A 27,649-nucleotide genomic window follows, 5' to 3' on the forward strand; every position below is an offset into this window, starting at 1 on the left:
TGCAGCAAGCTGGACTCATGCCAAGCGATGACAACTGGAAATGTTTTGAGTACTTACAAATGCCATAATTTTTATTAAATTATATTTTCTGAAGATTTGCTATATTAGGCAGAAGTGAAATTACCTGATAATTTGAAATTTCCTAGAGGTTGCCAGGCTTCGTGATAAGAATAATTGATGCAACATTCCCATTTAACGGACTTTCCATTAATAAAAAGGCAGAATAAATCATTCTGTCAATGGCTCATGTAGGATATTAGCAACTATTTTTGGCAATTTTTTTCAAATGCTTTAGTTGCATCAATGTATTTCAACAAATTTAATATTTACAGTGGAAGAATTCTCCTTGAATTCAGCACTGCCCTGAGACAGCTGTTCATATCCAGCCCTGGTCAGTAATGACTAAACGCCATTCCATCTGATGGTGCTTTGGTGACTTGCAGTATGTGAAATGACTTTGGTGGTCTCTGTCCAGTTCTGAGAAGACATGTCTCCATCACAAAAGTGATCTCAGCTGGTAACGACTGGCAAACCTGGCAGAGAGAGTACAAGGACTGAATTAGCAAGAAGACTCCATTGTTCTTTCTCCCCTAAAGATGATGCCTTCAGGTCAGTTTTGAGGCACACTGGTGGGAAAGGTTGTGATACCTGTTCTATGGCTCAGCAGAGGATTTAAATCTCCAGTGCCATCTATCTTAGCTACTTGTATATCTCCTATCATTGCAGTACCTGAGCACATCACAACCCTTAAGGCATTTATCTTCACAACACCCCTGTGAGGTAAAGAAGTATTATTATCTCCATTTTACCGATGGTGAACTGAGGTTCAGAGAAGATAAGTGACTTGCACAAGATCACACAGGAAGTATGCTTTTGCAAACAGGGACTGCTAACAGGGAGTTTCGAGAGGGAGTTCTCCAGGTGAAGGAGGAGCAAATACGGGACCCTTGGGGTAAGTGGCTGTCTGTAGTGTGTGTTTGTGTTTGGGGGTTACTTGCTGTGTGCTGAGCTTGTGTTTGTTTGTTTGTTTGTTTTGTTCGTTTGAAGGACTGTGTGCTGTGGCTGGCAGTTGGAAGCTGTGAGCTTCTAAACAAGGTTTGAAATCTAGAAGCCTTCGTTCATTGGCTGAGCCTTAGTCGGGGGTGGGGCTATCAAGAAGGCCAGGGCTTTATAAAGTAGTGAGCAAGTGACCAGGGAGCTTTGCGACCAGGGACTGCTAACAGAGAGTTTTGAGAGGGAATTTGGAAAGGGGGCAAGGTACACTTGCCATTCTTTAAAACCCTTAAACTAAACTAAATCAAAACTTCTTGATTTAAACAAAAACCCTATCATTAACCTAGGTAGTTGTAGGAGAGAATGCAGGCAGAAGCCCAGCAGCAGAGTGGGGGCTATCCTGTTTATTGCACTCAGTGTTACATGTATGATTACCTGCCCTGTGGACGGGTGGCGTATGTGTGCATTCGGTGCAAGGAGATCCTGGCCCTCAGAGACTGTGTACGGGCTTTGGAGGCCAGGGTGGCGGAACTGGAGGAGCTAAGGGAGGCAGAGAGGTATGCTGATGAGGCTTTCTGGGACACTGTAGATTTGTCCCATTTCCGGTGGGACAGCCCCTGTGCTGTTAAGGAGGATGAAAAGCCCAGAGAAGGAGAGCAGTCAACGGGAACAGAGGGAAACCTTCCCATAGTTGGGACCCTCCTTCCAGATGATGTTGGGAGTACCCTGTCACACTGAAGTTACCTCTCCAGGGGAGGGAACTCCAGTCATTAGGAAAAGGCAGGTGTTAGTAATGGGAGATTAGATCACTGGAAACATAAATAGATGGGTTTCTGATGAATGAAGTGATGTGATGAAGTGAGCTGTAGCATCCGATGAAGTGAGCTGTAGCTCACGAAAGCTTATGCTCAAATAAATTGGTTAGTCTCTAAGGTGCCACAAGTACTCCTTTTCTTTTTGCGAATACAGACTAACACGGCTGCTACTCTGAAACCTAAAATGATTAGGGGGTTGGAACAGGTTCCATATGAGGGGAGATTAAAGAGGCTAGGACTTTTCAGCTTGGAAAAGAGGAGACTAAGGGGGGGATATGATAGAGGTATATAAAATCATGAGTGGTATGAAGTAAGTGAATAAGGAAAAGTTATTTACTTTTTCCCATAATTTAAGAACTAGGGGCCACCAAATGAAATTAATGGATAGCAGGTTTAAAACAAATAAAAGGAAGTTCTTCTTCACACAGTGCACAGTCAACCTGTGGAACTCCTTGCCTGAGGAGGTTGTGAAGGCTAGGACTCTAACAGGGTTTAAAAGAGAACTGGATAAATTCATGGAGGTTAAGTCAATTAATGGCTATTAGCCAGGATGGGTAAGGAATGGTGTCCCTAGCCTCTGTTTGTCAGAGGGTGAGATGGATGGCAGGAGAGAGATCACTTGATCATTTACCTGTTAGGTTCACTCCCTCTGGGGCATCTGGCATTGGCCACTGTCGATAGACAGGATACTGGGCTGGATGGACCTTTGGTCTGCCCCAGTGTGGCCATTCTTATGTTCTCATGTGGCAGAGCTGGGAGCTGAATCTGAGTCCCAGGTTAGCATTCTAACAACCAGGACTCATGTCTGTGAACCTTTCATAGAATCATAGAAACTATAGAAATGTAGGGCTGAAAATGACCTCAAGAGGTCATCTACTTCAGTGTTTCTGAACCTTTTTGATACCAGGGACCAGACTGTTGCCTTCCTAAACTGTGTCATGGAAATCTCAGGGACTGGTGCTCGTCCACGGACCGATCCTTGAGAAACATTGTTCAAGTCCACTCCCATACTGAGGAAGGATTAAGGTCATCCCTGACAAGTGTTTGTCTAACCTGTTCTTTAAAACATTCAGTGAGGGGGATTTCAAAACCTCCGAAGGTAACCTGTTCCAGTGTTTAACTACCTTTATAGTTAGAAAGCTTTTTCCTAATATCCAATCTAAATCTTCCTTGCTACAAACTAAATCAATTACTTTTTGTCCTATCCTTGCTTGATATGGAGAACGATTGATCGCCTTTCTCCTTGTAACAACTTTTTACATATTTGAAGATTCATTATGTGTCCCGTCCTCCCACCAGTCTTCTCTGATTTAGACTAAATTAGCCCAATTATTTCAACATTTCCTCATAGGTCCTGTTTACTAAGCCTCATATTTTTGTTCCTGTCCTCTGGACTTTCTCCAATTTGTCCATTTTTTCATGAGCATAAACAAAAAAGTAATGGCACTTTTACATGATCTGATTTGTTTTTGTGTGTGTGACACTAAGCACCCCTGTATTCATACCCTGTGCACTTTCATAATAATCTTTGTATAAAATATGCCTTTTAAGGTATCATTTGAAAATTAACTCACTGATCATTAATATTCTTTCACGATGTATATATGTGGTGAATTTTAAGATTTATGGATATATGGTAGAATTATGACTAACGTGTGTTTAAACACACATGTCAGGGGAGTTGATAAACCGGTCTGCCTTAGACAATGGAAAGGATATTTGATTCTCCAACCAGCCCAATCTTCAGGCAAAGACAATGAAGGTCCCTTTACAAATTAGGTAAACAAAACTATTAAGCTTATAAATGGGGGAAGAAAGAGCATGGAGCTTCCTTCACCACTAGACTCCATGTCACCTTCCTCACAGCTTGAATAAACTTTAGTTTGAGGGGTTTACTGGTCTATAAAGATAACGGCTCTGAACCTCAACTGATAAGCAATTGAGTCAATTTATACAATTGTATTGTATTATGAAAGTGTACAGACTGAGGTCTTTTCTGTAAGCTAAAGACACAATGGTGATTAATATAATTGTGAAATGTATGTAATATATATGAGGAAATATGGATACTTAATTATATTATGCTTGAAAATCTGTGGCCAAATGGGGAGAAACAGATATCCTTCCAGATAGGAGAGAAGGCAGCTATCTACCTGTCTCCAGTGAGATTAAGCAGGGTGTGAGGCTGGCAGACCAGGTGCCAGCATAGGTGCTGGAACTAGGTGTCTTGGGGGTGCTACCGCACCCCCTGGTTTGAGATGGTTTCCATCATATAAAGGGTTTACAGCAGTGGTGGGCAGCCTGTGGCCCGTGGGCTGCATGCGGCCCATCAGGATAATCCCCTGGAGGGTTGCCAGACAATTTGTTTACATTTCCACAGCTACCCGCAGCTCCCAGTGGCCATGGTTCGCCGTGCTCAGCCAATGGGAGCTATGGAAAGTGGCGTGGGCCTTTTGTTTTATTTTTTAAGTTATTTTATTTTTACTTTATTTCAGTGTTGTGTTTGAAGGGAAGAGTGTATTTACCCCAGTATTAATAAGCTGTGATGTGTTCTGTGTCATTAAAGGAAAAAAACTAACATTATTTCTCTGAACTGTCCAGGAGAGGGTTGAACATTCTAGAGCACATGGTTTGGGGAAAATTCAGGACTGGAGGTGTGTTGGGGTCACCTTGCTGATTGTAAACAAGAGTGGTGGAAGCCAGAGTGGGGCTGTGGGGCTGTAGACAGGCTGCGGAGCTCAGAGCTGCTAAACCAGGGTAGTCTAGCACACAGCCACTTCAGTGTCTGACATGTATGCTTGTAGGCTAGTTGTGAGCATCCCAGGCTGGGAGCTACAGCAGCAAAGCACTCTAAGGCACCCAGGGTTGCAGGGCAAGTGGTGACAAAACCCCTCACTGGTCTGGATTGCTCCTCAAACCTAGTCATAATCTGGTACTTCTGGAGATCTTTATAGGTATGAACATTTTCCCCAAAAGACAGGCTTGAATGAAATAACTATTAGAGAGATCTACAATTTCCCTATTGTCTCTCTATATTAAACATATTGAAAATTTCATCAAAGTCTTCCACACAACATTTAATAGTTATTCCAGAATGTCTTAATGTCACACAAAATTCAAAGTGTCTTATTTAAATAACATACAGCCTTTTGTTTTGCTCAGCAAGTGTGATCACTGGGTACACTAGCTATATGGTTGATAACCACCCAAATTATTGGGGAAGGGATGTTGGTCATTTTCCATAGTTGTGCTCATTTTTCAAATAACTTCAGTATCTCAGGAGTGATCTATGAGCCTGTAATTCTTTTCCATTTTATTGGGATACTTTTATTACAGATTCTTTTCTAGCTCCCCATACAGAAACTGCCAAGTTGAATCTACATCCAAGATCATAGAATCAGAGAACTGTAGGACTGGAAGGGACCTCGAGAGGTCATCTAGTCCAGTCCCCTGCACTTATGGCAGGGCTAAGTATTATCTAGACGATCCCTCACAGGTGTTTGTGGAATATCCATCATTGGAGATTTTTAAGAGCAGGTTAGACAATCTCCCTAGGCAATTTATTCCAGTGCTTAACTACCCTAACTACAGAGCCAATTTCTGTCATTCTATAATAATAAGATCAATTTTTTAAAAGCCTGTTCATTAGAAAGTTTAAAACATCTCTATTTCACCTGCATAAGTCTCTTTTTAAATGATTCCTTAATTTTGTATGGATGCAGTAAGTTATCCACATTGTGTTCTTAAGTTCATGACCACTGAAGTACAGTTGATGAAGGATGCAAAATATCTACTGTTTTAGGGTAGCAGGGTTCTATCCTGGCTTGATTAAATCTTGGTAGGAACAGAAAACTAGCAGAATGGAGCAGAAGCAGTGTCCTACAATGGTAAATAAGAGATGCATGGATCTATTCAGTATGATCAAATAGGAATATTTGACATCTCACCAGAAAGTAAAACAGTGAAGAATATTTTATGTTTATATGGCACATTTCTTTCTGAAAGATCCCAAAGCATTCACACATTGTATAGTGTAACGGTTTAGATAATTATAAAGCTGTACAGCACCACTGGAATGCAGCTGCTTCCCAGGTGGCAAAGAATAGCCAATCACCACACTGCCCAGTACTGAGGACAAGCGCACTGGGGTAAATCCCTATTTCTCACCTCCAAAAAAGTGCTATGAAATCTTACCTCCAATAAAGTGCTATGAAATGTCCACACAGAGAAGCAGACAGGATGTTGTTTTTAAGAAAAAACAACAAGGAGGGCTTGTGGCACCTTAAAGACTAACAAATTTATTCAGGCATAAGCTTTCATGGGCTAAAACCCAAGAAAGATACTCATACACAGAGAAGACTGTGACGTTACACTCCATATTCTTCATAGAAATATGGTTATGATATGACTATGGCCTAACTAAGATATATTTTATGCAAGATGGATCTTTTAAGGTATTGGAAAGGTTATGATTTATTGAATGTGATTATCCAATTTGTATGCATGTGTCATTTCTGTATATAAAGTTAAGAATATTGATTATGTAACAATTACAGCTGTGTGTGTATTTGGGAAACACCCACCAGACAACCGGTCATCACAGCCTTGATGGGTCTTTAGGAAGAAACAGTAAGACTGTGAAGATACTAATCTCTCTCCTTCCTGAGAGGGGTCCTGGGACATTGCTGTGACAAGATCACCTGATACAAAGTGCCATTTTGGACACTGCTGGTACTTTTCCTTGGTAGGGGGATGGGGATCAAACAAAGGTTTCCTGCCTTTTAATCTGGACTCTCTTCCATTGCCTACCCAAGAAGAAGGGCTGCTGCAATTACCTGAAGGGACAAAGGAATCAACCTGAGGGGAAAGGCAGGGGTGAGTCCAGACTGAGACAGGGGGTCCAGTCTGTAAGAAGAAATAACTGGAACTCTAAACTACAGAAACTGTGCAACTCGCCTAAGATAACATTTAGGGTGAGAAATTACTTCTTGAAACCAGTCTCTTTAAGATCTTAAGCTTAGTATGCATGTTTTGTTTTATTTGCTCAGTAATCTGCTTTGTTCTGCTTGATATCCCTTATAATAATTTAAAATCTGCCTTTTATAGTTAATAAATTTGTTTTGTTTATTATCAAACCCAGTTTGTGCAATTTCTAACTGGGGAGGTTGGGGCAAGAAGTTGTGCATATCTCTCTTCACATTGAGGGAGAGGGTGAATTTTTATGAGTTTGCACTTTCAAGATCTTTCTATACAGCGCAAGACAATATACCTTTGGGTCTGCACTTCAAGGGAGGTGGGCACCTAAGTGCTGGGGCAAGTCCCTTAAGCTTAGTCTTCCCAGAGCTGATCTCAGTGTCTGTGTCTTTCTGCAGCTGGGTATGACCCTCCCTGTGTGTGTGCTAGAGGAGACCTAAGAGCCTGGCTCAGCAAGACAAGGTAAAGGGGGCCAGGCTGGCAGAACAGGAGGGGCTCAGTGAAACCCCAGAACAGCAGGTGGCATCCCAGAATGGGGGTCCAACCTGTCACAGTGGCATAGTCAAGCAGGATAGTGTGCACAGCTTATTGCCCTGAAACACCGGTGGTGGTTTTAAGTGTGTTGGCTAGAGAACAGACAAAGTGGTTACTGGTTTGTTATTTTCTTTTTGATTATTTCGGGTAAGGGAAGTAGAGGCAGAAAATCAGCAAGATGAGTGAAAACAGTACAATGAGTCTGGGGACATTGCTGAATGTTTCATCACCTTTGAGAGGCTGTGTATGCTCCATGCAATTCCTGAGGATCAACAGATGACCACTTTGGTTGCAAAGTTGACTGGGAGAGCTCTGGACATATTCAATAAGATGCCAATTGGTGATGCTTCCAATTATGGTAAATTTAAGGAATTGGTTTTAAAACCGTTTCGCATTACACCTGAGATTTATGGAGTAAAATTTAGAAGCCTTAAGAGAGGGGCTGGATTAAGTAATGTGGCTTATGTGAACCACCTGAGAGATCTACTGGACAAGTGGGCAAAGGGAAAAGGTATTACAAGCTTTGAAGCTATGTGTGATTTGGTTGCTCAGGAACAGTTCCTGAATATGTCTCATGATGATGTAAAACCGTGTTTATGAGATAAAAAGGTAGAGATGGTCGAAGAACTTGCAACTTTTGCAGATAAATTTGAACAATCCCAAGCACCTATTAGGAATAAATCACAGGCAGAGGCGTTTAAGTTTGGTGGGAAGCAAGGTCCCTGTTTTACCCCTGGGAAGAAGGAGGGTATATGGGAGGCTGGACACTCACTGCCCCAAGTTCACTCCTCCAGTCATCATCACACTGAGGGAGAGGACAAATTTTTATGAGCTTGTGCTGTGCAAATATTTTTTTTTCAGTGCAATACAATATAACTTTGAGTCTGCACTTCAAGGGAGGTGGGCACCTGAGTGCTGGGGCAAGTCCCTTAAGCTAAGCCTTCCCAGAGCTGATCTCAGTGTCTGTGTCTTTCTGCAACTGGGTGTGGCCCTGCCTATGTGTGTGCTAGAGGAGGTTTAAGAGCCTGGCTCAGCACGACAGGGTACAGGGAGTCCAGGCTGGCAGAACAGGTGGGCTCAGTGGTATCCCAGTACATCAGGTGGCACCTTAAAGTGGGGCAAACTGTCACAGAGACATAATGGATCAATTTATTTTCCTCAGAACTGGGAGTTAGCTCTACCAAAATTTAAATGTTTGATTTCAGGAAGCATAGTACAGTATTCTAAATGAAAACAGCTATTTCCTCCAGCTCGAAGGAAGATTAGTGGAATATAGATCAAATAGCCATGCATAGAGAAAAGGTACATAAACAGAAAGGCTTGCTTCCTTTTTCTGACTCTTGGTAACCTTGAGGCTGGTTTAGTCAATACCCCTGTGCAAAGTGGGTGCAAAATTCAATCAAATCCCACTCCTTCATTCACTGATGGTGGAGATAGTGTACATCCATGGTGTACAAGGATAAACTGTCAATGCAAGGTGGAAGACAGTGGCAAACCAGGGCCAGAGTTTCAATGTTCTGCATGGACCTACTCCTCTTGAAGCCAATGGGAGTAAGTTCAGGCCCCATGTGTCTTTTTCTTTTAGGGCAAAAGTCTACATTACAGCGCTACATCAGTGTAGCTGCACCGATACAGCTGTAGCGTGTCTGGTGAAGACACACTATGCCGATAGGAGAGCGCTCTCCCGTCAGGATAATTACTCCACCTCAGCAAGAAGCAGAAGCTATTTTGGCTGGAGAGCATCTCCCACCGACAGTACTGGTATGGACAGCGCAAAACTTGCATCGCTTGGGGGGAGGGGCTTTTTCACACCCTTGAGTGAAATAAATTAGATCAACTTAAGAGGTAATGATGACCTGCCCTCAGTCTTTTCTTTTATGTCAAATCGCACTATATAGTACATGCTTATAGCAAAAACTATAAATTAGTTAGTGTCTTCATCCTTTACTTAACTATTTTTTGTTCCAAATTGTATTTGTTTTGCTCCTTCTTTGTTTTTATAACACAAGTATTCTGCCAGCTTTCATTTTAAATTGTCTATAAACTTTTTTATTTTTAATTAAACTAACATGATACTTATTCATCTATTTCGTTTTGAATGATGAACCTGCAATAAAGTTAGTTGCGAAATTTCCATCTAAATTAAATAGATGATAAAACAGATTTCCCCCCAAAAAACCCTAAGTTTTCTGCCTTCCAACTAGTTCTCCCACATAATCATTAATCTGTTCTGCCTGGGAGTAGCAAATCTTCCAAAATTTATACTGGAAAAGTTTGTAAGTTACAATGTCTAATTTAAACAAATAACAAGAATAGTAGTAATTTGCCACCTCACATTCTGCACCACTACAGTTGAATCATTAGAAGATTCGGCTTGATGGTAGCATCCACCGTCTTTCCTATACTTGCCAACTGACTTAAACAAAATTGGAAAAACAAGCCAGAACCAATATATTTACAAACATATATTAGAGGAAGCCTTCCCATAGTCCCACTAGACATGTGATCGTATTAGTACATGCAATAATCATGCTTACAACACAGAATATTTTGCCCTTTTTTCTATTACAGTGTCAACATATCACATGAGAAAGTGAATAATATTTCTTCAGACTTCTAATTTTTAAACTTACTAGGATAAAATCCCAGTAGAAAGTCCTATGGCTCTTTCTTTTCCCTTCTCTTCTCCCCAACTTTTTCTGACACAAATGATGGAGCAGAGTATTTCACCACATTTGGAAAGCTTCCTTACTTAGTGAAGCATTCCATAGGTAAGAACAAGTTACACCAGGAGTGAAGGTAAAGGAAAACCCGCACCCATTGTAAAGGAAAACCCCCACCCACTCAAAGACTGCTCATATTTTGCATGTCCAGTATACACAATAACTTTGCGTGGGTGTGGCACACTCCTCTCTCTGCCGCCAGTGCCTCCACTGCAGACAACTGCAGGCAGGAGTTGCTAGAGCTAAGCTTGCCATTGGTAATGGAGTGCAATATATAAATACGAGCAGTCTTTGAGTGGGTGGGGGTTTTCCTTTACCTTCACTCCTGGTGTAACTGATTGTTCCCTATGGATGGATGTAGTAGTACTGCACTTTGTTGACCACTTGGTCACCAGAAGTGCTCTACAGCCAACACTCACGTAATCACTGTGTGTCACTAGGCTGGGTCAGACTCTTGGGTTATATCTACACTGCAATTAGACACCCATGGCTGGCCCATGCTTTAATTACAGTGTAGAGTTAGGGCTTGGGCTGGAGTCCGAGCTCTGGGACCATCCCAGGATCCTAAAGTCCAGGCTCCTGAACATCTACACGGCAATTAAACAGCTCCTTAGCCCAGTGCCAGGAGCTGGAGTCAACAGTCAGCTGGCAAAGGCCAGCACATGTGACTAATGGCAGTGCAGACCTATCCTTAGACAGGACAAGCCAGCTTTAGGAAAATGTTTACTATTTTCCCCTAGTCCAGCTCACTGACATGGCCTTTAAGACATGTCCCTATTTTTCTTCCCCAGAAAGCCAATGCAGGTGTAAAGGCCAGGGGTGGAAGGGGGTTGAGAGGTCTGGAAGGGGTGGGGGAAGAGACGTGGAGAGATTTGTGAGCAGAGGAGGAGAGGCTGGGGGGATGGGACACCAGAGAACTTCCCTGGGTGCCCCCAACTTCTCCGGCCAGTCTGTATAACTTACAGCAGGCAGCTGTCCCAGAGGCGGAGGGGCTGTCCCCGGTGGGCGCTTGGGCTGTGTGACCTTGGGCAGGCCCCCCAGTTTGCCCCTCGGGGGAGAATGACACAGGGCCTCCTTTGCCAGCAGCTGGGAGAGGCGCAGGCTGCGTCGGAGCGAGGAGCGCCCCCCGGCGGGAGAGGCAGCAGAGCCTCCGCGCCCAGTAGCCTCCCCGCCTCCTGCCAGGGGGCGCCTGCGTGCAGGGCTGGCGAGGCGGGAGCGCGGCCAGGTGTGTCTGTCTCTTGCCTCCGCCCCACGCTCCCTCCGCCCGCGCCGGGGAGTCGCAGAGCGCGGCCGCAGCGGCAGCAGCCACGCGGGCGGAGCGGCAGCGGCAGCGGCAGGAGGAGGCGGCGCCGAGCTCCCAGCGCAGCAGCTCGCCCAGTGCAGCCGCCGCCGAGCCCCGCGCAGCGCGCACACCCCGCCGCAGCTCAGCCGGTGCCGCCGCGATGGCGAGGAAAGGCAGGAGGGGCTGCGACCGCCAGCGCTTCCTGAGGAACAACTGGCTGCTGCTCAGCACGGTCTGCGCCGTGGTGCTGGGTGAGTGGGGCCGGGCAGCCGGGGCTGGGGGAGCTGCGGCATCCTCCGGGGCTGGGACAGGGAGGATGCTGCTCCCAGCCGGGCGGGCAGGCAGCAGGGTGATTTCCGCGGCCCAGCAGCAGGGACCCCAGCCCCACCTCTCCCTCCATCTAGTCCTCCTCTGTCTCGTGGCTCAGGCCTGCTCTTAATCGTGGTCTTCCAAATTTGGGGTGGCGGATAAAGAGCCGCTCTGTCTAACAATCCCCCATCCACGCAGCCATCCGATTCCTCTCCCCCCGCCCCAAGTGTCTCCCTTTGGGGCTTTCTGGAGCATGTCTCCGTGGAAACAGCAGCAGGAGAATCAGCATCCTAGTTTAGCCAGGCAGCGGCACGTTTGTGATGATGGTGATGAATGTTACCATCTCGCAGCGCAGCAATCCGATTACCGTATTTTACGTTCACACGGGGAGTGTGTGTGGGCGGGCCGGTGCTGGAATGCCGGTAATGACAAGGATGCATTTCTATAGCGCTGCCTACCAAGGGGCCCTATCCTGCGTTCCTTATGCACCAGAAAGCTACTAGTAAAATCAAGGGAGCTGTGGGTACACAAGGAATGGAAGATCAAGGCTCTAAAAGTCCCCCTGAATGTCTGGCATCGACACATTTGTGCTTTAATTCGCCATCCTGACATATATCAGGGATAATGTCCCCCCCACCCCCTTCTCCAAGATGGAGAGTTCTTTCACTGTAATTATTTACAGGGGCAGACACTTCAATCTCATGTAGGCAGGCTCTCTTTCAGCTGCGACTTGCCTCACTGTAAAATAAATAAATAGAAGACCCTCAGTGGTTTTTTCCTGCCGGGATTTGCTAAATAATTAATTTGCCATCTCATTTACTTGACAGACTGTATGGTGGATTGTTAGAAGTGTAAATTACTCTTATGTAGCCAATGCACTTCTAATAAAATATTAACACCTATTAATGCCAGAAACTTAAAATAATAATAATTTGAGACAAATTGATGTTAGACTGAATAAACATTTTTCTGTTCCTACATATTGGCTTTCTTATTGGTTAAACTGGTTTTCAGTGTTAATGACAGAATATAATCATTACACTATAAAATAAAACCACAGCTTGAACTTTGCTGTTCTGCTTGTTAAAAATAGAAGTTTTATGCAAATTAAATAAACCAATTGCTGTTATAGCCACAATTAGAAATAGAATTGTGGGGGAGAAGTAGTATTATGGACAGTCCTAATTTGATAGCATACTTATCTCCCTTCCCCCCCACAGCCTTTTCTGTTACTTCATCACAGTCTCCAATATTTATGCCACAAACTTTGAATAAAAATATAATTAATAATAGGCCTCTGAATTTTTTTCAATCTGACAGGAAAAATCTGCAGACTTCTGTATCAATGGGGGTTTAAAATATCATGGGACTGTAATGCTCATTAGTGGTATCAGACTGATAAACCCTACAAAATTGAAGTCATTTGTGTATCCACACCACAGGTGCAACACACTGCAAGCAGCTTCAGCATACAGACTTGTCAGCTTGCCTCAAATCTGACAAGAGAGACCTCCTATAGATAAAGAGGGGAGTTCATTCTCAATGGCCATTCAGTGTTAGGCCTGTAGGCGGAGGCTGTCAACAAAGATGCAGTGGTGGTGTTTTTTGTATTTGGACATCTGCCTATCCAGGTTACAGGCCACTGAACTTTTGGTAATCTCTGATGCTTAGTTTGTGCCAACATCCTGCAGTAAAAAATTCTGCTTTTTGTTACCAATCCAATGTGCCATCTAGTGCCCTGTAAAGTGGTTTCAAATGGATTTCAATATTTTAGGGATGGATAATAATTTTTTTTCCCCCTGAGGAAAAATGGCACAAATTTCTGCAAATCAGAGAATGTGACCAGAGTGGCTGAAAGGGTGGTTATTCAAGTTTTGGATGACACATTTAAAGATATTTTTGCATGAAATATAATATTTGTCACTGGCATATCTCCTGCCTGTTTTCTTCTGGTTATTATTTTATGACTTTTTAGATGAGGACAGCATCCTTTACTTTTTTGCTCCTACACGGATATGTTGCTTCCATTGTTTTGTTACTTACATTTGCCTTTAGACATTTTTTGTTTTTTTCAGATTAATTACTAAATGATTTGAAGTGTGTGTGTGTGTGTGTGTTTTGGGGGGGGAGATGATTATTATTATTTTGTAACTCTCCCCATACTATAATCTGGAAGTAAAATCAGTTTATGTCCTCATGCATATTTGTGTGTGTGTGTGTGTGTTGTCATCTAAGGGCTAGATTTTCAAAATAGCTGTGCTCAGTTAGGCATCACAATAAATGGCCAGATTTTGAAAAGAGGTCATTACACTGGATGCTGAGCTCTTTTGAAAATCTGGCCCTCAAGGACTACATACACCACCACTATTTATTATTTTTATTATTATCCATACACAGTTGTTGTTCTCAGATGTGTTTTTCATGAACTGGACTTGTTATTTCCTAACTATAGAAATGCTACCGAACAATATTCAGGTTTCAGAATAGCAGCTGTTTTAGTCTGTATTCGCAAAAAGAAAAGTAGTACTTGTGGCACCTTAGAGACTAACCAATTTATTTGAGCATAAGCTTTCATGAGCCATAGCTCACTTCATTCAGTGGAAATGCATCCGATGAAGTGAGCTGTAGCTCACGAAAGCTTATGCTCAAATAAATTTGTTAAACAATATTCATTTTCACATTAGCTTCAACAAACAGAACTGAAATTTATGGCCTGACTGCAACCCTAGGTAAGCAAAATGCCTGCTAACTCCAAGGGGAGTTATACAGTGCAAGAGTTGAATGGGGTGCCAAAACATTGAGGTTGAGTGACGTCGGAATTATGGGGAAGACTTTCAAATTACAAATAGAGGATGGGAATGCAAGTGCCCTATGTGCCTTTGAAAATCAACAAACTGGAACCTTAGTATGTTTTTTTGATTAGTTACAAAATGACACAATATTAACAGAGTAAATCAGCTTGAGATAAAGCTATCTTAATCTTCAGGAACAAAGTTGCCTATTGCAACAAGCTGCATGTTATCTCCTATATTTCTACTGTTTCTCAGTGGTGGTATAACTTATATACCACAACATCAATAAAACCTTTTTCAGAACAATTTAATTTAATTACATGTCGAAATAAAATGTCATTTCCTTATTACAGCCTGAGAAGTGTTTGCAATATACCAGTGGTTCTCAAACTTTTTTTACTGGTGATTCATTTCACATAGCAAGCCTCTGAGTGCAACCCTCCTAATAAATTAAAAACACATTTTTATATATTTAACACCATTATAAATGCTGGAGGCAAAGCAGGGTTTGGGGGTGAAGGCTGACAGCTCGCAACCCTCCCCCCCAAGTAATAATCTCATGGCCCCCTCAGGGGTCCCGACCCCCAGTTTGAGAACCTCTGCAATATACCAAAACTCCATAAGTCTCAGAATTGTAAGCCCTTCTTAATTAAATTAGCATACATACTGATTTTGTGCATTCTAGAGCACACAATTTAGTTAGGAAATAGCTTTTTTCTTTATGAAGATGGTTAGTTTGTAGGAGGAGTATAACATCCCATAGAGAGGAAGAGAATATAATTCAGAGATCATTCTGATGATTGAAAAAATACCCGGCTTTTATAGAAAACTATATATATGGTAAGGGATGGATACGAAGAATACTGCAAATTACTCAAAAGAATGTTTAAATTGTTAAACTATTTGGGGAAGGCTCAGATGCTCTAGCATTTATGGTGGTTTGATATAGCTTTTGCCCATCATAACTAAGGAAGATAAGTAAGCTAGAGAACAATATCATACTCATCTCTGGAGATTAAAAACAAAAACAAGAAAGGTTCAAGATTCTGGTGGGATTTTCTTCTGCACACTTGTAATATAATATGGGAAGCATTTAATTATGTGCCTGAGCTATTCATCTTTTCATATGAATAACATTTTTCATTTTTAAGAACCCATCTTATGTACTTTGGAATTTTTTTTAAATTTTTTTTACAATCTGAAAACAGATTTATGATCTGTGGTTTAAGATTTATGCAAAAAGTATTTTGTAAGCCTGATGTTGTTTTGTGTGTGGGTACATCCATCTGCATTAACTGAAGAGTAAGAATAAGGATTTTTTTAAAAAAGGATTTCTGTTCAGAACTGTTTGTTCTTAGTTTCTTAGAAATACTGTGTGCATTCAGTGAAATAACATGGACAACATGCTGTAATTTTTCAGATATTTCAAGTAGAAGAACTTTTTGGAACAATTTTGGTTGGATTTTTTATGTTTTAGTTTTTATTTGAAAATGACCCTTTGAATTAAAACAACAGACTGAAGTGATTATTTAGAAAGAATACATTTTCTGGACTGGCTTACAGCTTTACAATCCAGACTGAGCAAAGGGCAAGAGCAGAGAAGGGACTGAACTGTCTCTCTGAGTGTCATGCTTGTGACTTTGAAATTTCCTTTCAACAAAAATTTGTGTGTGTAAAATGCAAATGTTCAAGGAAAGAGCACAAGACTGGCCAAAGTGAATTCATTTATAAATTCAAAAGAAAGTTCACAGAAATTTTTAGTTTGTTTCTGTAGGTGAACCAAAGAGTTAATGCAGGTCAGATATCCTCTCTCCATTTTAGCATTTCATATTTCTTTGCCAGGGTAAGCAGTTGTCAATAGTGCAACCTCATGGTCATTTGTGTTGTCTAATTGCAAGGCTACACAAAGATGTAGGTAAGCAAGTTAACCTAGAACACTACAATTTTATTTATAGAAAGAAAAGGAGTACTTGTGGCACCTTAGAGACTAACCAATTTATTTGAGCATGAGCTTTTGTGAGCTACAGCTCACTTGTGTTTGGGCACCTGACATTATATATTTAGTTATTTAACTAACCAAGAAAAAAAGGCAATCTGTTCTAATTCACTCCTGAACTTGAGAGTGAAAAACAGCCCTTCCCCTCCACCCCCACCATCTCCTGCAACATACACTAAATAAAGAGAGGCACCAAGCATATTAACTAAAGAGAATGCAGTCATTTTGTTTGGAGGACTTTTAAACAAGCAACTGTCCCACTCACCCCCTCCAAATTGTACATCTGCTTAAGAATCAAAGCAACATTGACAGGTCAAATTTGTCCCAAATGTAGATTTTGTAAATAAGATTTTACAGAACTGAAGGCCAATAGCGAAAGAACCTATAAAAGAAAATGACCAGACTATTTTCATTCTCTAACCCTAGAGAAAATCAAAAGTAAACAAAGAGCATCCATGATGGAAGTCACTGTTAAAAATCCTTTCACTTCTCAAACTGTAACATTATATGGAACATGGCCAAGCAGATTTTTAAAATATGATCACTATATTGACAGTGCTGCCTGTCGACGGGACTGTGGATGGCAAGATTCCCTTTCCATGGTCAGTGTGCTATCCCATTTACCAAAATGACTGTAACCACTGCATTTGTAAGAGGTGGGGAATAGTGTTTCTGTACTCTGCCATTAACTCCCTTCTTTTCTCCAGGCTACATCTGCCTATTCACTTAGACTACTTCCTGAATTCCCAAACAGAACTCAGACTACAGTGATGGCCACTAAATAGTTAACATTTTCTTACTGTCACCACATGTGAGGAAAGGTGATGATCAAAGAAGGCCAAAACACATGGCAGGGGTTAAAGAAGAGCTGGGAATGGGGTGTGGTAGGGTTTAGGGAAGTAACAGGAGCTGTCCATGGTGGCTAGGGAGGCACAGCAATGGGAAAGAGACAGAAAATGGGAAGGGGAAGCGGGACAAGAGTTGAGGAAGCGGAGGAGGGGAAGGCAGCATGATAAGGGAGAATATAATTGATGGGGAGAGAAGGTTGAGTCAATCGCCATGGGAGCAGGGACGAGTGCAGAGAGAAGAAGACATGCTTCTCTGCAGAGCACTTGTTAGCCAGAACCATGGAATCCTGTCAGAGGGGAAAAAACAAAGAAAACTAGATTGAGAATCCTTAGTTCATGTAGCCTGAAAGGCGTCTCCATGCTGGAGGCAGGAGAGAAATGAGCTCATTGAAGGCCTGATCCTGCACCATTGAAGCTAATGGGAATTTGGTCATTGATTTCAATGAGCATGAGATCAGAGTCTTAGCTTGTCCAATCTCTTTATGGGAAGCATTACATCACTAGTGCCATGTCTGTTTTCCCACCTTCATCTCCTGGGAGGAGGGTATGTGCTAGGAGAAGAGACATTGGAGTAAATAAAAACAATCTAATTAATGAATTGCAGAGCTATAATTCCTGCTCAGGATTTAAATTATTATACAAACTACAGGAGCCCCATTTCTGTTTTTTACAGTATCACTTCAGTAGTATCATAGGCCCAAATTCACCATTTCCCACTATTTAGTCTAAAATTAAAATATGATTATTTTATATTTCATAGTACTGACATATGTCTGTCTGATATAGTACAAAAATACAATAAAAGAACAGTAAGGCTGAAAAATCAAGCACTCAGCAATTAGGAAGTGCCAGAAGTAAAGCTGCTTGTGCAACTTTAATTTGGCCTCCTTGTGTGTATGCATTGTGCTACAGTCTTTAATTACACAATAACTTATTACTATTTCCCCTGGACCCCTGTCTCATTCAGTGCACAGGATGGATGGTAAGTTCTTAATGAGTAGAGAGTCAATATGTTATTGTCTTTTCATTGAATAATGTCTGACCCCTTCGCTTATTTACAGTACATACTTATTTACAGTACATACTTATTTACAGTATTCAAACCCTGCTCTGAAGGCAGAATTAATAATTTTCTCATGGGTTATTCCATAGCGCTGATTGTAGTATCTCAGTGTTTCACAGACATTACTTTATTTTCACACCGCAATGAGATAAGGGGTGATATTATCCCAATTTTACAGATGGACAACTGATGCACGGAGGTTAAATTGTGGGTGCTCAATTTAAGAACCTTAGGACTCAGTTTTGCAGAGTACTTAGCATTATATAGCACTTTGTATAATCAAAGCATAGCTCCCATTGTCTTCAGTTGCAGAAGTGAGTCCTCAGCTACCTGACATGGAAAATTACAACATTAACAGTTAAAATTTGGCAAAGTTATAAGCAACTGAAAATAGGGCCTTATACTGAGAAGTGTCAGGAACCCTTAATAACAGACAGAGTCAGACAAGGGATAATCTGTGGGATAATGATGATGATGAGACCTCATCTTTCAGGGATAAGATTACTAAATAGATGGTGTGGTTTCACATCACTTATTAAACCTCCATTTTCCGTTGGCCAATTAGTCACTCTTTGTAGGCATACATATTTTGTCCTGAGATCTTCCTGACACAGTTTAGGAAGGCAGCAAGGCAGTCCCTGGTATCAAAAAGGTCGAGAAACGCTGTATCTAATAAAGGAAGGAAGTATTACAATGAGGAAGTTTACTTTTAGAGTAGCTGTGTAACTTCACCAACTCATTTATGAGTATGGCTCTGTGTCTGTCACAGAGGTCATGGATTCCACGACTTTCCATGACCTCTGTGACTTCTGCAGCAGCCAGTGCAGCTGGCACCGGGGCTGCCCAAGCAGATGAGGCAGCCCCTGAGCCAGTTGCACCAGCTACTGCTGGGGCAGTTTGGGTATGGGAGGAGGTTCAGGGCTGGGGGTTGGGGTGCAGGGCAGTGCTTACCCTGCAGCTCCTAGGCAGAGGGGCCAGGGGGCTCTGCATGCTGCCCCTGCCTGGAGGCACCACCTCCACAGCTCCCATTGGCTGTGGTTCATTGCAAATGGGAGCTGTGGGGCCGGAACTCATGGCAGGGGCAGCGTGTGGAGCCCCCCGGCCTTCCCTCCCCCACCCCACCAGGAGCTGCAGGGACATGCCGGCCGCCAGTTGCGCGGAGCCCAGTAGGAAGCCTGCCAGCCCTGCTAACCTTCCTCCACCCCCAGTAGGGGGTCCTGGACTGTGCGCCACCACCCACCTCCTCCCCAAAACCAGCAGGGGTCCCGGGACACCCCCCCACAGCACCTCCAGACTTACCCCCCACAGCACCGGTGGCCCCCCCATCCCAAGTTTTAGTTAGGGATATATAGTATATAAGTCATGGACAGGTTGTGGGCTGTGAATTTTCGTTTACTGCCTGTGACCTGTCCATTGCTTTTACTAAAAATACCTGTGGCTAAAACGTAGCCTTATTTATGAGATAGGAAGCACAAAAATTCCACTTTGATTTGGGAAGGGTTAAAGGTAAAAAGAAAATTAACCCCTCTGTAGCTGCAAGTGATGGGGGGTGTCTAGCCAGTCAGCAAGACTCTCCTCAACCTCAGTCCTTTAAGATGATAATGTGTCAACAGGCACTTGAGAATGCGTACAACTTCTGATTATTTCTTTATAGAGCAACCTTTACTTTGCTGTTATCAATATTTTTATCATTTATTTTTACTACCGTTGTGCCCAGAGCTCCCAAGCAAGATCAGGGTCTCAGTGTGCTGGGTGCTGTATATACACATGGTAGAAGATCTTTCCAGTCCTGAAAAGTTTTCAACCTAGACAAGACAGACAAATGGGTGGAGAAAGGAAACACTATTATTCCCATATTACATATTGGGAACAGAGGCACAAATAGATTAGGGACCTAACCCAGAGCCCACTGAAGTATAAGGGAGATTTTTCATTGACTTCAATGAGCTACAGATCAGACTTTCAGGTTACACAAGGAGTCTATGGCAGATCTGAGAAATGAACCCAGATTTCCTGAGTCCCCATTAAAAGGGGGGAAATCTTGTTAAACAGATGCTGGAGGGGAAAAAAGTGTTTACCTAAGGTTTTGAGGAGAAACACAGCCTTTCTTCAAAGTAAAAACACTAGTTTGGCAATCTTCCATGGGACATGTTCAGTTAAGAAAACACAGTGTGAAAATCTCATTGCCAAGGGCATGAGACTGTGCCTCTGGGTGTAATTGTATCTACTAGGTTTTCTTACAAATGCCACTAATTAAATAGAGAGACAAGATGGGTGAGATGTAGTACCTTTTATTGGATCAACTTCTGTTGGCAAGAAAGACAAGCTTTCAAGCTACACAGAGCTCTTCTTCAAAATTTAGTAGGAGTGCTACGTATTTAATCATTGAAGGGCCTGCTGCAGTAAAATATAACCATGGCTTTATGAGTTGAGCAAGCCCAGAAGGCCATAGATGCTGAATTAGTGGCAGGCCACCTAGGTAGGAAGGGGAGCAATCGACTATGAAGAAATAGCCTTTTATGTTTGGGCCCCAGAGCCCCATCCAGGGAAAGGATCATTCTGCCATGAATGCTTCCTACACCTGGAGTAAACTCACTGCCTGACCTGATGCTGGGGGTGGAGCTACAGGCAAGTTAAAGCTAAGTCATCTGTTTTCTTTATTTAAAAAACATTTTAAAGCTCTATGTGTGTGTTTTTGAATATGGGGAGCATGGGTTTGTCCCAGCCACTGCCGTCTTGGTGGATGGGAAAAATCCTTTCTGCTCCATCCCTGCTCAATCTCTCGTGTTTTATTTTTAAAGGTGGGTGAGACTTTTGTCTGTTGTCAGCATCTGTTTAACAAGATTCCCCTCCCACCCCCCCCACCCCCATTTTCCTCCTTCTTTCCAGCTAACAGGAATTGAACTGTTAGCTTGGAATATCTTCATATATTTGGACCCTTTAAAGTTGAGTTGTTCTCTGAAAATTGACTGTAAAAATGGCACAGGGAGATCCATGTCTACATTGCAAACTGGAAAAAAAAAAGTGTGTTCTTAATTTGTGTTAAAATAGCAGTGTTGCCATGTCTTCACTGCTTTTAACTTAGGTTAGTAGTTTGAGTTCAACCTCAGGCTCCCCTACAGGCTTTAACTCGAGCTGCTAACCTGAGTTAAAAGCAGTGAAGACATGGCAACACTGCTATTTTAACCAAGATAAGAACACCTTTTTTTTTCTTTTTTTTTTCAGTGTAGACATACACCTGGACTTGTACTTTGGCACTAGTAGTAAAATTCTACAGTCCAAAATCTGACCTCCATGACACCTGTACAAAGCACATTGCCTTCACTGGGGTTGCAAAAAAATAAGAATTTGGACCCGCAGCGGGAACTTAATTGGCAGTTCTCTTGATGATGCATAAGAACAGATAGACTCCATCATACTTTCTCTTAACTGTATTGACTCTGCAGGGTTAACAAGAATAAAAAATACTTCAAATTTATTTTTACTACTCAAGTGAGCAGAGATGACTGAATGTGTACAGGAAGCAAATGAGTTGAGAAATAAGATGACTTTTTCACAGTTACATGTCAAAGCAAGCAGCATACAACTGGAGAAATGCTGAACACACTTGGGGATCCCACTGGTGTAGTTCCTATGAGAGTAACTGCAACATGGGGGAAGAGACAGCAGCAGAACACTTAACATGACATCCCTCTTTTGATAGACACTTGGTATTTCCCCTCGAAATGGAAGATAGCCTTCATGTCTGCAATCCCAGGGAGCATACTGGACTCCTTTGGGCAGGCAGCTTCAGATGTAAATTTGGCCTGGAATCTCTGACACAATTTGCAATTTGTAAAGTATTTAGGCTTGGCTTGAGAAACTTTTCTGCTTCAGAGAGATGTAAGGGAAACAAAACAAAACACTATTCTGAAAAAATATTAAGACCTCAGTGTTTCCTATTTCCATTTCCTTGTTCCGTCATCTCTGGGTTCCCCTTTTCTTGGCTGTGGCTCTTTTCTCCTGAACCATTTCTGTGCACTTGCAAAACACAGCATGAAGCACATAAAAAATGAAAAAGGATGAACCATCTTTGGAAACACATTTGTGAAAACTGAACTGTTCCTATTTTTGTCATGAGGACAAAACAAAGAGATTATGATAAAGCAAGTGAATTACTGTCTGATAGGTTCATGGTAATGTTGGTTCTCCATTAAACATCTGATATTCACTTCCGTTCTTTAAATCTTCAATTACATCTTTTATTAATTTGGAATTTTTAATGAATGCAAACCAGACATCCTGAGTCAACGATTAGTCTGGAAATTTAATGAGAGGTTTCAGTTTCTTCCTGCTGTGATACTAAGTGTCACACACGCAGTAGTACCTCTTTAAACAGCTGTGATGCTTGTCTCCTTTTCCTTCTCCAAAACTCCATACAATTCAATCCAATTCATTTATACGTAGTAGCACAGAAAGACAGAATCCGTGTTGTGAGTTACAAGACACAGCATCTCTAAAAGAGACTCTGGATTGACTATTAAGACACAAAACAGACTGTGGATGGCTTTATTTCTAAGAGTATGTCTACACTACGGAATAAGGTCGAATTTATAGAAGTCGCTTTTTTAGAAATCGGTTTTATATATTCGAGTGTGTGTGTCCCCACAGAAAATGCTCTAAGTGCATTAAGTGCATTAACTCGGCGGAGTGCTTCCACAGTACCGAGGCTAGAGTCGACTTCTGGAGCATTGCACTGTGGATAGCTATCCCGCAGTCTCCGCTGCCCATTGGAATTCTGGGTTGAGATCCCAAAGCCTGATGGGGCTAAAACATTGTCGCGGGTGGTTCTGGGTACATATCGTCAGGCCCCCGTTCCCTCCCTCCCTCCGTGAAAGCAAGGGCAGACAATCATTTCGCGCCTTTTTTCTTGAGTTACCTGTGCAGACGCCATACCACGGCAAGCATGGAGCCTGCTCAGGTAACCGTCACCCTATGTCTCCTGGGTGCTGGCAGACGCGGTACAGCATTGCTACACAGTAGCAGCAACCCCTTGCCTTGTGGCAGCAGATGGTACAGTACGACTGGTAGCCGTCATCGTCATGTCCGAGGTGCTCCTGGCCACGTCGGCTGGGAGCGCCTGGACAGACATGGGCGCAGGGACTAAATTTGGAGTGACTTGACCAGGTCATTCTCTTTAGTCCTGCAGTCAGTCCTATTGAACCGTCTTATGGTGAGCAGGCAGGCGATACGGATTTCTAGCAGTCATACTGTACCATCTTCTGCCGGGCAGGCAAGAGATGAGGATGGCTAGCAGTCGTATTGTATCATCTTCTGCCGAGCAGCCATGAGATGTGGATGGCATGCAGTCCTTCTGCACCGTCTGCTGCCAGCCAAAGATGTAAAAGATAGATGGAGTGGATCAAAACAAGAAATAGACCAGATTTGTTCTGTATTCATTTGCTTCCCCTCTCCCCCGTCTAGGGGGACTCATTCCTCTAGGTCACACTGCAGTCACTCACAGAGAAGGTGCAGCGAGGTAAATCTAGCCATGTATCAATCAGAGGCCAGGCTAACCTCCTTGTTCTAATAAGAACAATAACTTAGGTTTACCATTTCTTATTGGAACCCTCCGTGAAGTCCTGCCTGAAATACTCCTTGATGTAAAGACACCCCCTTTGTTGATTTTTAGCTCCCTGAAGCCAACCCTGTAAGCTGTGTCGTCAGTCGCCCCTCCCTCCGTCAGAGCAACGGCAGACAATCATTCCGCGCCTTTTTTCTGTGCGGACGCCATACCAAGGCAAGCATGGAGGCCGCTCACCTCACTTTGGCAATTAGGAGCACATTAAACACCACATGCATTATCCACCAGTATATGCAGCACCAGAACCTGGCAAAGCGATACCAGGCGAGGAGGCGACGTCAGCGCAGTCACGTGAGTGATCAGGACATGGACACAGATTTCTCTGAAAGCATGGGCCCTGCCAATGCATGCATCATGGTGCTAATGGGGCAGGTTCATGCTGTGGAACGCCAATTCTGGGCTCGGGAAACAAGCACAGACTGGTGGGACCGCATAGTGTTGCAGGTCTGGGACGATTCCCAGTGGCTGCGAAACTTTCGCATGTGTAAGGGCACTTTCATGGAACTTTGTGACTTGCTTTCCCCTGCCCTGAGGCGCATGAATACCAAGATGAGAGCAGCCCTCACAGTTGAGAAGCAAGTGGCGATAGCCCTGTGGAAGCTTGCAACGCCAGACAGCTACCGGTCAGTTGGGAATCAATTTGGAGTGGGCAAATCTACTGTTGTTGGGGCTGCTGTGATGAAAGTAGCCCACGCAATCAAAGATCTGCTGATATCAAGGGTAGTGACCCTGGGAAATGTGGATGGTCATAGTGGATGGCTTTGCTGCAATGGGATTCCCTAACTGTGGTGGGGCCATAGACGGAACCCATATCCCTATCTTGGCACCGGAGCACCAAGCCGCCGAGTACATAAACCGCAAGGGGTACTTTTCAATAGTGCTGCAAGCTCTGGTGGATCACAAGGGACGTTTCACCAACATCAACGTGGGATGGCCAGGAAAGGTACATGAAGCTCGCATCTTCAGGAACTCTGGTCTGTTTCAAAAGCTGCAGGAAGGGACTTTATTCCCAGACCAGAAAATAACTGTTGGGGATGTTGAAATGCCTATATGTATCCTTGGGGACCCAGCCTACCCCTTAATGCCATGGCTCATGAAGCCGTACACAGGCAGCCTGGACAGTAGTCAGGAGCTGTTCAACTACAGGCTGAGCAAGTGCAGAATGGTGGTAGAATGTGCATTTGGACGTTTAAAGGCGCGCTGGCGCAGTTTAGTGACTCGCTTAGACCTCAGCTAAACCAATATTCCCACTGTTATTACTGCTTGCTGTGTGCTCCACAATATCTGTGAGAGTAAGGGGGAGACGTTTATGGCGGGGTGGGAGGTTGAGGCAAATCGCCTGGCTGCTGGTTACACGCAGCCAGACACCAGGGCGGTTAGAAGAGCACAGGAGGGCACGGTACACATTAGAGAAGCTTTGAAAACCAGTTTCATGACTGGCCAGGCTACGGTGTGAAAGTTCTGTTTGTTTCTCCTTGATGAAACCCTCCGCCCCTTGGTTCACTCTACTTCCCTGTAAGCTAACCACCCTCCCCTCCTCCCTTCGATCACCACTTGCAGAGGCAATAAAGTCATTGTTGCTTCACATTCATGCATTCTTTATTCATTCATCACACAAATAGGGGGATGACTACCAAGGTAGCCCAGGAGGGGTGGTGGAGGAGGGAAGGAAAATGCCACACAGCACTTTAAAAGTTTACAACTTTAAAATTTATTGAATGCCAGCCTTCTTTTTTTTGGGCAATCCTCTGTGGTGGAGTAGCTGGTTGGCCGGAGGCCCCCCCACCGCGTTCTTGGGCGTCTGGGTGTGGAGGCTATGGAACTTGGGGAGGAGGGCGGTTGGCTACACAGGGGCTGTAGTGGCAGTCTGTGCTCCAGCTGCCTTTGCTGCAGCTCAACCATACACTGCAGCATACTGGTTTGGTCCTCCAGCAGCCTCAGCATTGAATCCTGCCTCCTCTCATCACGCTGCCGCCACATTTGAGCTTCAGCCCTGTCTTCAGCCCGCCACTTACTCTCTTCAGCCCGCCACCTCTCCTCCCGGTCATTTTGTGCTTTCCTGCACTCTGACATTATTTGCCTCCACGCATTCGTCTGTGCTCTGTCAGTGTGGGTGGACAGCATGAGCTCGGAGAACATTTCATCGCGAGTGCGTTTTTTTTTCTTTCTAAGCTTCACTAGCCTCTGGGAAGGAGAAGATCCTGTGATCATTGAAACACATGCAGCTGGTGGAGAAAAAAAAAGGGACAGCAGTATTTAAAAAGACACATTTTATAAAACAGTGGCTACACTCTTTCAGGATAAACCTTGCTGTTAACATTACGTACATAGCACATGTGCTTTCGTTCCAAGGTCGCATTTTGCCTCCCCCCACCGCGTGGCTACCCCCTCAATCTTCCCCCCTCCCTGTGGCTAACAGCGGGGAACATTTCTGTTTAGCCACAGGCAAACAGCCCAGCAGGAATGGGCTCTTCTGAGTGTCCTCTGAAGAAAAGCACTCTGTTTCAACCAGGTGACCATGAATTATATCTCACTCTCCTGAGGATAACACAGAGAGATAAAGAACGGTGTTGTTTGAATGCCAGCAAACATACACTGCAATGCTTTGTTGTACAGTGATTCCCGAGTACGTGTTACTGGCCTGGAGTGGTAAAGTGTGCTACCATGAAGGATGCAATAAGGCTGCCCTCCCCAGAAACCTTTTGCAAAGGCTTTGGGAGTACATCCAGGAGAACCGCGAATGCCAGGGAAAGTAATCCTTTCACATGCTTGCTTTTAAACCACGTATAGTATTTCAAAAGGTATACTCACCAGAGGTCCCTTCTCCGCCTGCTGGGTCCAGGAGGCAGCCTTGGGTGGATTCGGGGGGTACTGGCTCCAGGTCCAGGGTGAGAAACAGTTCCTGGCTGTCGGGAAAACCGGTTTCTCCGCTTGCTTGCTGTGAGCTATCTACAACCTCATCATCATCATCATCTTCTTCATCCCCAAAACCTGCTTCCGTATTGCCTCCATCTCCATTGAAGGAGTCAAACAACACGGCTGGGGTAGTGGTGGCTGAACCCCCTAAAATGGCATGCAGCTCATCATAGAAGCGGCATGTTTGGGGCTCTGACCCGGAGCGGCCATTCGCCTCTCTGGTTTTCTGGTAGGTTTGCCTCAGCTCCTTCAGTTTCATGTGGCACTGCTTCGGGTCCCTGTTATGGCCTCTGTCCTTCATGCCCTGGGAGATTTTGACAAAGGTTTTGGCATTTCGAAAACTGGAATGGAGTTCTGATAGCACGGATTCCTCTCCCCAAACAGCGATCAGATCCCGTACCTCCCGTTCGGTCCATGCTGGAGCTCTTTTGTGATTCTGGGACTCCATCATGGTCACCTCTGCTGATGAGCTCTGCATGGTCACCTGCAGCTTGCCACGCTGGCCAAACAGGAAATGAGATTCAAAAGTTCGCGGTTCTTTTCCTGTCTACCTGGCCAGTGCATCTGAGTTGAGAGCGCTGTCCAGAGCGGTCACAATGGAGCACTCTGGGATAGCTCCCGGAGGCCAATACCATCGAATTGTGTCCACAGTACCCCAAATTCGAGCCGGCAAGGCCGATTTAAGCACTAATCCACTTGTCAGGGGTGGAGTAAGGAAATCGATTTTAAGAGCCCTTTAAGTCGAAACAAAAGGGCTTCATCGTGTGGACGGGTGCAGGTT

The 27,649-nt window shown here is 43.7% G+C and overlaps 3 protein-coding genes across 4 annotated transcripts in view; 1 reads left to right on the top strand and 2 right to left on the bottom strand.

The window, feature by feature from the left end:
* Positions 1-489: 489 nt before the first annotated feature.
* SPATA6L (spermatogenesis associated 6 like) overlaps positions 490-27,649 on the bottom strand; it is a 146,895-nt gene continuing 119,735 nt past the window's right edge. Inside the window, exon 13 of the mRNA XM_073345248.1 lies at positions 490-533. The gene's annotated coding sequence lies outside the window, so the exon portion shown is untranslated. The remainder of the gene's footprint in view (positions 534-27,649) is intronic.
* SLC1A1 (solute carrier family 1 member 1) overlaps positions 11,363-27,649 on the top strand; it is a 74,920-nt gene continuing 58,633 nt past the window's right edge. For both annotated transcript variants that reach the window (XM_073345246.1, XM_073345247.1), the window contains exon 1: positions 11,363-11,572. In XM_073345246.1, the coding sequence (XP_073201347.1) occupies positions 11,482-11,572 (91 nt within the window). In that variant the 5' untranslated portion in view covers positions 11,363-11,481. The remainder of the gene's footprint in view (positions 11,573-27,649) is intronic.
* LOC140912099 (uncharacterized) lies at positions 25,618-27,411 on the bottom strand. The gene is made up of 2 exons (XM_073346254.1): positions 26,764-27,411; positions 25,618-26,177 (listed from the first exon to the last, which is right to left on the bottom strand). The coding sequence occupies exons 1-2, from the start codon at positions 27,344-27,346 to the stop codon at positions 25,657-25,659; spliced, it is 1,104 nt and encodes a 367-aa protein (XP_073202355.1). The 5' UTR covers positions 27,347-27,411; the 3' UTR covers positions 25,618-25,656.

The sequence above is a fragment of the Lepidochelys kempii genome, chromosome 5, assembly GCF_965140265.1.
Source record: "Lepidochelys kempii isolate rLepKem1 chromosome 5, rLepKem1.hap2, whole genome shotgun sequence".
NCBI lineage: Eukaryota > Metazoa > Chordata > Testudines > Cheloniidae > Lepidochelys > Lepidochelys kempii.